Here is an 11,513-nt window from a genome sequence, read left to right on the forward strand (position 1 = left end):
CAAAGATTTAGTGTTAATCACACACATACAGAGTACATGCCTGGAAGTAACCTCAAGAGGTTATGCAATGTACTTCTCTGCTGAAAACACATGAAACACATGAACTAAGACAGCAGTTCACCAGGCAGAGGCCTTGCTTGCATTGTATACTTTAATCAGCTACCTGCTTTTCCAAAGATAAGGCAGCTCCTGCGAATACATCAAGAGAATACGGGAGCAGAATAAGACATTTCATTCTTAGAAAGTCCATGAGAAAAGCCTCATGAAAGGGTGAGCTACAGCCTTCTTGGTGGAGAACCTAAGAGCACCTCTCTCACCCCTCTCCACGTGTGTTGCTCTCATGAATGGTGCCTAATTTGAATGAGACTTATTAAGAATTGTTCTGAAAGTGGAATAGCCACCGCAATTATTTTATCTCAATTATAAAAAGAAAATAAGCTTCAAGTTGCTCAGAAAAAAAGGACAGATTTTTTACTACCTTCTCAAGGCATTTGTGAAATAAAGATCCAATGACATCCAGTGAGATTAACAGATGAAGAAAAGATACCAAGTAGTTATTCCTATCAAAAGAAACTTCTCTATAAAACAGAGATCAAGTAGAGGATTTTGCAAACAGCAACACTTCAGACAACACAGTACTCTGTCAAGTATTTCAAGCCCAGCCTCACTTAAAACATAAAATGCATTTCACACATTTCAATTAGCTCAGTCAGCATAACCTAACAATCTTCAGAACATTTAATATTCTACTTGTTCTCTGTGCTAACAGAGGACACATTTGAAGTTTCACCTACCTTCACTGCTCTTAACATTTAAGACAAAGCTTGAAGTGAACAAAAAAATCCTGAATTATGGGAGCACCAATGCAGGCCATAATTACTATGGACAAATAACTAGTGAAAACTGTATATAAGCAAAAAACTGAAACTAATAATGTTTAAGAATTGCTCTAAACCATCAGCTGATATAGCTATGCTAATAAAAGCGCTAAACCTAGTATAATTTTTAAAAAAAGAGAAGCTTATGGATTCACAATAGATTAGGTATTTGCAGGAAATGATGAAGTCAGAATTACTATTATGCAAATCAAGGCTGTCACCAAGCTGTACAGAACTCAGACAGAAAAGCAAGCATACCTTACCAGGAGAGATTTGAACTGCAAGACTAAACAATTCTCATTTGTGGCAGAGAATCTTAAACAAGACATCAATGTCAGATTGGGCTAAACAATAGCCACAGAAAAAGTACTTTCATGAAAGCACTGTAAAAATCAAGATGAATTAGGAAGCAGCACAAATCTCTAGAAGAGAGAACTGCTACATACTCTCATACATACAATCATATAAGGAACTATATCATTCTACCACAGTTCCCATTAGTGAAATATTTCAGTTCTACCTACGTACAAGAATCATTTTTCAATGCATCTAAATTCAGTGATGCAAATATCACTGCCAGAAGTTTAAATTACGTCAGTAGAATTTTACTGTATTTGCACTGGAAGTCGAAACAAGTAGTAACTTAGTATTCTCTTGGATAAACTCACGAGCTGCATTATTATCGAGTGCACACGACAGAAGTGTCAACACTTCTAAGGTCATTAAAGTACTACCAGTTGAATACTAAAAGCATTCTGAATAGCATTCAGGTATCAACTATGATACAGCAATTCAAAGATAGGTTCAGTAAAATAACTTCTGAAGTTGACTGAATGTGTGCTGCCTGCAGGTAACACAAACGACAACTGCGGACGAGCGCTGGTACCATAAACTTATTTTTCAGGCCGGCAAACAGAAATGCACTTTGTCAAAGAATTAGATCTCTGGAGAATTAGTCTTGTTTGCTTAACCAGATGCACTTTATAGCCCTAAGAAGCAGCATTTTTCAAAGAAATTAGAATGATCGATGCACTCCAAGATAGGCAACATCAAGAACAGCAAGTAGAAAAGAGGAGACTCAAGAGATTAAAGATACCAACATAGCGCAACATGTATTTTCTCAGAACTGCTTAGGATTCCTTTTTTTTTTTTTCTTCTTTTTTTTTTAAAACTCCAAATGCAAAACCATTACCAGATAGCTAAAGTTAAGGACAAAGTTCCTACAACATAAGTTTTCCAGTTTTCTTAAAGTTCATATAGAATGTAATTTAAAAGTTTGATTCCGTTTTGTTCTTCCTCCACTGAGATGCTACAGAGATAACCCTACAAAAATAAACGTGCTGTGGGAACTCTGACAAGTAATGTGTTTCACTGCTCCAGAAAACCAAGAAACAAAAAAACATTGTGTGATTCTGAGACTCCAGAGGAGCAAAAAGATACTAGAAAGTAATAACTGCGTGTACCTCTGATCATTCTAAAGACACTCTGTAAGAACGTTCAGCTTTGCTTCATGAAGCCTTTATAAAAATACAGAGCACGGGGCTTTTAAAAGAAATCTAACGCAGTTACATATTTCTGCTGAACAGGAAGTTTTGTTAGGAAAGGCTTACAAGCTTAATTTGTACTTTCAAGCTTTATCACATCTCAAATCATGAGCCACTTCTATTTTTCCAGCCACAACTCCACTGTAATTGCTCATTTCTTCTCCTGCAGCAATAATGCTACTTCGGTTCTAAAAGCCCTTCCACAGTGACTGAGAAACAACAAATCCAGTGAAATCATGAATTAAGAGTTCAATTCACTGGGTGCTGTATCAGAAGCCTGAAAGCCTAAGCTGGGTCCCAGCTGTCCAATTTCCTGTTACATTTTACCCTAAAATTCTGCTTCAGTTCTATAAGGATAGCAAATATCATAACACAAAGTTGTATCACCTCAGTGATACGCCTATCAATAGTCTGGAGATCCAAGGAAACAAACTTCACAAATGCCATAGTAAAACCTGCAGCCTTGAAAACTTCACACACTTTCCAAGCACGCTCCTCCCCAAGCACACTATGGCCCAGAAAGTTTCTAGCTGCGTTAGAAATCCACTTTGCCAGTAACATAGCTACAACACAGGAAGACAGATTTCATTCCAAGATTCATTTTCACAATTTACAGTACGAGATTCAATGAATTATGCTTCAGCTACTCAGGAACAATAATTGTTATTCCGATCTCTTGCTTTGTAGAAATGCAATACAAGGATAACGCTTCAAACAGGAGACACATGCAATTTACTTGCTTTTATGAATTATCACCATGCAACTATTAATTTAAGAAGCACGCTATCCTGCATATTATGAAGAATTCAGTCAGCTTTATCTGTGTAGGATTAACTTGCCATAAATCCTTGCTTTTTTAAGAGTTGTGCATCACACTGTACCATCATTTTGGCCTCATTTCACTCCAAAACATTCAGAGGTCAGTTGATTTTCTTCCTTAAGAAGAGGGAGATTTTTCCCCGCTGAAAGCAAGCTGTATGAGCACTTATGTATGATAGTTATATGAAATAGGAGTAGAAAGAGGTGATAAGAAATATGGTGTATTTATAGAAACGGAAATGTGATAAGATTAATGTATGCTACAACCAAAGTACATTTCGTTTTTAAACTACTCCTCTATATGAACTGGATGATGATGCAGTCAGTGAACGTTCTCTTATTAATAGTTAATCACAGAGTTGCACTGACATGACACTACTATAGGACTTTTAGAGGCTTTATTGACGCACCCTACTTTAAACAAGAAAATTTGTTCAAATTCCAGAAGACTACACACATGGATTGAAACTTCATTCAGCATACAAATGTCAACAAACCAAATACTTGTTACGCACACAAAAAAAAATAGCACAGTTTGAGTTCAGTAGATTCACAAAATAGATAAAAATCAGAATAATTTAGGCTAGATGGAATTTCTCAAGTTCAGCTGCTCTAGTCTCCCACCTAAAGCACTGCCAACTGTACAACTTGATGCTTGGTCTGGAAAACTGAAAGCTTTGTTCTGAATAACGCAAACAAAACTCCAGGCATTGCTCAGGTGTCCTGCATCCAGAAAGGGAAAAAGAGCAGGTAAGAAGTACTTGAGGAAAAAAAAAAAAAAAAAAAAAAAAAAAAAAAAAAAAAAAGCCAACAGCCAAATAAAAACAATTTGATGTTTCAGTATGAAGATAAAGAAAACAGAAACCAATCAACTAGATTTCCTTCTGTATTTGAACAATTCAAAGGAAAAAGTATTTTTAATGGGTATAAAGTCACAAGTTTAAAATAGGATTTTCTTACAGCTTCAGAGATTTCACTGAATTGCTTGAATTTTATGGTATACATCTACAGCAAAACTATCCAGATGCTCTAACAAACATTTCATCAGAAACTGCATGGACTCATATTCAGGCTTTGAGCTATTTTGATCAAAGAATAACAGTTGCAAGCTCTTCTCATAAAGGCCAGAGAATAGAAGTTACAGAAAGCAAGTTTTACATGCCTCATATGAAAATTTCAGCCATTTGTTTATATAACCATCTTCTTCTACTGCTGAAAAGAATGGGGGGAAATGAACAGATGCTGACATTCAGAATGACTGAAATTTTCAGATATTTACTGACAAAATGACAAACAACTCAATTTTTCTCCTTCCTGTGAACTGAGTTTGCAACGTGAAAAGAACACAAAAAAAACAAACAAGATTATAGCCCTTTCTGTTTGAAAGTAAAATGTCCTAGCCATAGTTTAATCAGTGTGGAAGGCACCTAACACTTACTCTACTAGTATTTTATTTTCAAGGCCTTCTAGTGGAAGTAGTCTTACTTTTAGAATTCTTTCCATCATGAGAGAAACTGAGAGGCAAGCTGCAAACAACTTTTTTTTTTTTTTTTAGATATTAAGTACCAATAAAAATACCACTTTCATGTTGGCAGGCAATCAAAACATGACTTACTTGATACACTGTCCTAGTTTTGCTGTCGAGAAATTGAAGCATAGGAAACTAAATACCTAGTTTAAGATGGAGTGGTTAAACAGCAGGTTTCCTTCAAATTATCTGCTTTAGCTATCATACTTCCTATCATAGTCATCTGAGCTTATCTGTTTGTTTTCAAGTCCAGAGCCCTGTGAAATTAGTAATGTAAAATTTGAGGAGATAACATCCTGAAGACAGACAAATCCTGAAGAGCTTTTTTTTTCACCTTTCTCAAATTTGTTTACAGTTTAAATGCTAATGTGTTCAGTTCATGCTTGACTTCTAGAGGGACTCTTAAATGAAAGAGCAACAGTAACTGACAGCATAGAAGCAGACATCATTGTCAATTGACACTGAAAGCCATCAGGGTGCAATGCAGTGGAGTCAGCCCAATTGCACTGTGCTGTGCATTAGACCTAGAGCCTCATTAGGAGGCTTTGAGTATGTGCTGGGAAAAAAAGCACAGTTATTATGGATGAAACTTCTTAGATACTCTGGACTAGGCGTCCTGCTTTCATGATTCAAATACATCCAGGAAAGAAACACAGATGAACATTTTGTAGCTCTCTCTCTAACATATTTGGAACAAGAGACCAAAAGATGATAGCAAAACCACACTAAAACCAGCTAGATGGTTTACATATGGAGAAGTCAATATCCACAGCGACAAGTGTTGCTATCAAAAACTTATGCTGACTATTGAAATTTGACATTGATAAACAGTGAGAAAGTTGTTCCTTGCGGGGAATGCAACCGAAAAAAGAAAAAGAAAAAAGCCTGAAACTGAAATGCCACAAAGATCAAGCCATCAGCCAAGACTCAAAACACTTCAACCATATGGAATGAGTGTCCTTCAGTCAACACAATGAGCTCAGAAGAACAAGTAGATCACAGTGAACAGATAATTGCGTTTGCAAGATAAGTAAATTTAAGTTTTTAATGCCACTCAAGTGTGCTTCTACTGTTGTTCTTATCTCATCATTCAATCTTCTCTGCAAAACAGAAAACAGAATTAAGCTCCTCAATTACTTTTGAGGGATCCTGATACCAGAGAGAATGCTCATACCGGCTGGGTATTCTATGTCAAGTGCAGTGGGTCCAATATCTGACAGCTCTTCAGGTTTGTATTCTACTAAGCTACACATTGACTTTTCTCAACATAAAAACCAACAAAACAGGATCTTCCTTTACAGCCAAAAATGGAATAAAAGGAAGAACAATCACACTAATCGCTCAAAATGTTCATTTCTATTAAAGATAATATTCAACTAACAGCAGCCTCCTACCTAAGTTTGAATTAGAAATATTTCTGAGTAACCCTGGAAGTGAAATCAAGAGGGGCAGTGAGTACTCAGACTATCACCTTGATGACACACAAGCTTACAGTACCTAAAAGTAGTGTCATCCTGGTGCTTTTAGGGACTTCTTAAGACTGCTGCTTATGGGCATGCAGTGGCAGAGTTCTGTCTTCAGTACATTAACTCCACGATGCTCTCCTCTGAATTTAACTGATAAAGATCAGGGACAAAATGTTAATGAAGTGGTAATTGTCCTTCCAGTCTGATTGGTTAAACACACATTCTGCACTTTAGTATTTCCACTATTGGATTCAGAGAGCTTAATACTACATTGATGTCATTTTGTCCTCGTTTGCCTCTGTTTGATAAATATACAAAAACAGCGTATGTCTATCAACAGATTTTCATTCTTTAGAAAAAGTTTTAGTTCTGATGTTACGGTCACTGTACCAATAGTAGAGATAACAGTATTAGTGAAAGAAAAAATGCATTTTTATGGACAAATACTTGCAGAGTCCTCATAATTAAGAATGAGATGGGAGAACGATTAAGAAAATCCGTGCTCACATGAATCTTTTTCAAACAACACTGGTTTTTGAAGTTAAAATGACTGAATTGAGAATTGCTCAAATGCAGAGAACAAGTTCTATGAAGAGGTTAGGTCATTAATTGCTCAGGACTGTAGTACTGATTTCTTTACGTATTAATGAAATCTGAAACAGGTTAGTGCATTACTTTATTTAAGAACATTTTATACTTAATATCCTCTCAAAAAAAAAAAAAAAAAAAAAAAAAAAAGGAACTTGTAACTCCAAAATTGATCATACCACCTATTTGCAATAGAAAGGACCTGAAAGTCTGATAAGATGTGTCTACACTTGATGATGCAAGGAAAACATTAATACTCAACTCCCATCTGCTGGTAGGCAACGAATGAAGCATTATCCTTCCTTTACTCCTATATACTCATAACAGAAGAAAATGAAGACTGACTTTCCTTCCACTTTTAGGATTTAGTTCCCAATGAATATCTCCTTAGTGACTCACACTCTTTCTACTGCACATCTCATTTCATAAGATACTCTTCCACAGCTCTAAAAAGTGGCTCCCACTGTAATTAATCCTTGCATAAAAGATATTGTCAGTAAAAACCTTGGTAAGTTACCCTATAGGTCAACAAGAACTTTGTCGTTGTTTTTATCCATCAGCACTAGGGTGAAAAACAGCTTCTGCAAGTTTCACTCCTTCCCAAAGGCTGTTCTTTCTAGGTTTCGCTAGGCAGAAACTGAGAGGCTGGTTTAACATTTCAAGTTTACCTGAATCCATCCCTCTGCCCACACCTCTCCCTCCTCCCAAAGAGTAAGCAACCACAGAAGATACAACACAGCACTGATGGCTTACTATGCTAACCCATCAGGCTAAACAATAGGCTTTAAAACATTTCTTCCAAATGTAGAAGTCAGTACTGAGGACACTCATCTTCAACAAGGAACTCAAATATTGCAACCTGTGTGAAACTTCTTCCCTTCAGAAATAAATTTTCTGTTACTAACTATGCTGCTTCCTCTCACAGTAACTCTGTTGCTTCCCTCACAATCCTGCTGGAATTATCTTGATTATTTGAGAAACAATTCACACTCAGAGAAATCACAGGTGTAGTCACAGCAAAGTGCCAGTAAACAGGTTTTTAATCAAGCCATCATCAGCCAACCTGCAATGTTGTATCACCCCAGACTACCTGCAAGCAAGCTCTAAATCCTTGCATTTTGCTCTCTCCCACCAACCCCAGTCCTTCCTTTAAGTTTCTTTTTGTTCTCTCATCCATTCTACCAATACGAGAATATCTAACAACTGTAACACCACATACCTCCCTTTTCCATTTAAATGGAATACCTCACCTTTTAAAGAACTAAAATTTATTAACTGTAGTTTCAAATATGGCACTGAGAACATTGCAGGGTCACTACAGTTTTATGTTGAGACCTTGAGAGTTCACAACATTACAGCATCATACAAGATACTTCAGTTCAGCCTCTGATTTAATGCTGAAGTTTTACCTTTTCAACTTGTAAAAGATAACGCTTTTAGTAAAATTAATCTTGGACAGGATGGTGATGTTACAGAAGGAAACAAACAAAACAATATCTACTGGCAGAGAAATATAAGTAAAAGAATAAGAGAATTATGAGATGTACCTGCAGTTTAAAGAGGATTAACTCAATTTTTCTAGCAAAATGGCCTAAGCCTTTTCCAAAAATGTCAGAGTTCATGCAGCTTCAGGACAGCAGAGATTTCAACTCATTCTACTCTGCTAAGAAGTAAAGTTTAGGCAGTAGCAGTGTAGATTAATGACTCTACAAGGCACCTTCTTTTAAAATGAAGTTGAAACACATCTTATTAGGTTGCCAACCTAATGGGTACAAACGCATGGCAACATTAGGTTGCCAACCTATGGGTACAAACGCATGGCACTTTTTAGCGTACAGAAAGTAGTGGGGTTACTGTTGGTTTACTCCATAAATTCAGTCTGCTCACCTCAGTTGCTTGCAAACCATCAGTGAGATACCATCTCTTCACCCCCTAGCATCCCACTTGAAGCCAATGTTTGCAACACAGAAGTGGTAATAAGTAACCACAGTATTGTGACACTTCTCTCAAGAGTACAGCCAACAAAAAACCACAACAAAAAAAAAAGGAACACGGAATTTTAGAATTCCACTGGATAAAGCAATACAGTGAAAAAGATCTCAGACCAAGCCTCTCTTTAGATGCATAGTCAGCTGCCATGAATTGTCAGTGCATTGGTAGCCCTCTACAAAATGCATGTATTAGCTTGAGATGATGGGAACTAAGCAGCCATACCTCTCATAACATGAACACAACTTGAACTGATATGGAATAAGCAGAAGAGTCAAGCCACCTGTCAACAGCACACGGGCCTTCTTGCCCTCCTGCATACCTGGTTCCCACAACATGTTGGAGCAACTCCAGCAGCTGAATGAAGGCATCTCTTGTGTGAGGTACACTGATTTCCTTTTCAGAACAGGAAAGGATACAGTCTTAATGCTCCAGTCTGGGTCCCGATGGCCAGTATTTTCTGAACAGGATCAAATGCCAGGGCTGAAGGTTGATAGGGGAAACCATGGCGTACAGTCTAACAAGTCAGTGCACCGTAGCGATGATGGAACGAGCAGCAGACCAAAAATAAACAGAATCAATATCATATGTTAGGGAATGAAATTCAGTGTCAATGACAATTAAGGAACCATAGCGTTTTAATAACAGACTAACTGCTGTCTTGTAAGAAAGAACTATAAAAAATATACATATATATTTTTACGTCAACACAGTCACTCGCTAAAACTTAATGTTAATTTTGCATTATCACTGTACAAAGACTCTATCAGCAAGGCATTTTATTTTTTCATTTACTTTCTTTTCTGATTATTCCTATTTTCAGCCCTAACAAAGGCAGTAAACAATTAAAGCCTGAGTTGTTCCTAGGAAGTTTGGAAACAAAGCCAGATCTGCCATCAGAACTGCTACAAATTACCACCCTCGCTTTTCAGAGAATTGCCTCAATCTCACTCCAACAGGCCCCATATGACAGTGCAACCTCTCAACACCTTCCCAAAAAAAACCAGCAACCCAGCCTCCACACGTTTCTCAACCTCTGCTTCCATCCAAAACTAATGAATCCAAATATCTCCTGAAATCAGACAAAAACAAAATCCCCACCCTTCAAAACAAAGCAAGAACCTTTAACCAAGGAATTAAAATCAATAAATAAATAAAAATGAAGCTCTTCACACATTTAGGTTTCTGATTGGCCAAGACTAATTTGGTAATTGACCAAGCAATAACTCCACTGCAGTTCTCTTGCTGCAATCAATCAGAATCAAGAACAATAGGAACACCACCTATTCTTCCTTCCTTCTCAGGTGTACAGTGAGAGCCACACAAACAGCAGCTTTTCCATTTCAAAACCTTCACTGAAAGCAGGGTTATTAAGGACCTCATCAATGCATAGCAAACTTCTGCTATGTTTCTCTTCTTCAGCCAAGTTGCAAATAGAGCCCACAACTCTTAGTATTTCACACAGTGAATAAAGCCTGCGTGGTAATAGCTCTGCTCTTTTCCACATCCTTCAAGACCAACTTGTAAAAGTGGCAGCAGCGCCTGCAATACCACAGAAAGCAAGGAGGAGAAACCGCAAACAAGCTCAGCCATATCACACTTGGCCACGGGTGCACTGTGAAGATAAAAAACGGGTATTGATATTCAAATCAGTTCTTATTCCTCTAGGTACAGCTGCTGGATTAATTCGCTGCATCATTTTCCAAAGCGTGCAGCCACCAACTGCAGTTCTTGTATCGCACACAAGCAAATAAGGGGAGGAAAAAAAAAAAAAGAGGAACTTTTCTTCCGTCTCAGGAGAACACTTGCAACAGCAGCATCGGCCGCTCGGCAACACGCTGCAGCGAAACGGCCACGAACGTCCACAGTCTTTTCCAGGCGCGAAGGAACGGCACGAAAGCGTTTCCAAACAGCACAGAGCTGCACAGCCCACGGGCCCCTTGGCAGCGCCTTACCACGGGGCGCTCTCAGCCGGGCAGCGCTCCTACCCGCAGCCATCCCGCGGTAACACCGAGACCACACGCATCACGCAGCCCAAAAGGCGACGGCCCCTGGAGCTCTCCGGGAGCGATGGCTGCGGGAAGTCGCCCCGCGCACACGCACCCGCCTTCTCTTTCCTCCCTCCCTCCCTCCCGACACGAGCCCGCAGACCGGGGCCCGCAGAGCCGCGCCGTTCACCTTGCAGAGCTGGAAGTGCTCGGACTGGAGCGTCTCCTGGATGTCGCTCTCCCTGTTCCCCGCCTGCTGCTGCTGCGAGGCGGACGACGCCGAGGCGGCGGAGGAGACCGCCGTCAACCCGTCCAGCACCTTCCTGATGTTAAATTTCCTCATGGTTCTCGGCGGCGGCGCTGCCCGCTCCGCTGGCCTCGCCGCTCCCGGCGCCGCCGCCCGCCCCGCAGGCGGCAGACGAGCCCCCGGCGGGAGGGAGGCGGTGCGGGGGCGGCCGCGCTGCTGCTCTCCCGCCCGTGGGGAGGGCGACGGGCCCAGACGCTAGTCCGGCAGCGCGGGGCCGCTCCGCATCGGGGAACGGAGGCTGGAGCCAAGCAGATACGAGCCCGTCAGCCCACCGCGCCGCCCGCCCGTGACCACCCCCCCGCCTCGCCTCACATGGTGGCGGCCACGGCCGCCGCTGTCACCCGTCCCTGCGTGTGTGCGTGTGTGCGCGCGCTGTCCGTGCGGTGCGTGTGCCGCTTCCCTCCCG

At 40.0% G+C, this 11,513-nt stretch overlaps 1 protein-coding gene across 7 annotated transcripts in view; it reads right to left on the minus strand.

Moving 5' to 3' along the window:
- STXBP5 (syntaxin binding protein 5) overlaps positions 1–11,238 on the minus strand; it is a 100,885-nt gene extending 89,647 nt beyond the window's left edge. For all 7 annotated transcript variants that reach the window (XM_048935421.1, XM_048935419.1, XM_048935415.1 and 4 more), the window contains exons 1-2: positions 10,991–11,238; positions 9,232–9,329 (exon numbers count right to left, since the gene is read on the minus strand). In XM_048935421.1, coding sequence (XP_048791378.1) covers positions 9,232–9,329; positions 10,991–11,143 — 251 coding nt within the window. In that variant the 5' untranslated portion in view covers positions 11,144–11,238. The remainder of the gene's footprint in view (positions 1–9,231; positions 9,330–10,990) is intronic.
- Positions 11,239–11,513: the final 275 nt, after the last annotated feature.

This window comes from Lagopus muta, chromosome 2 (assembly GCF_023343835.1).
Source record: "Lagopus muta isolate bLagMut1 chromosome 2, bLagMut1 primary, whole genome shotgun sequence".
Lineage (NCBI taxonomy): Eukaryota > Metazoa > Chordata > Aves > Galliformes > Phasianidae > Lagopus > Lagopus muta.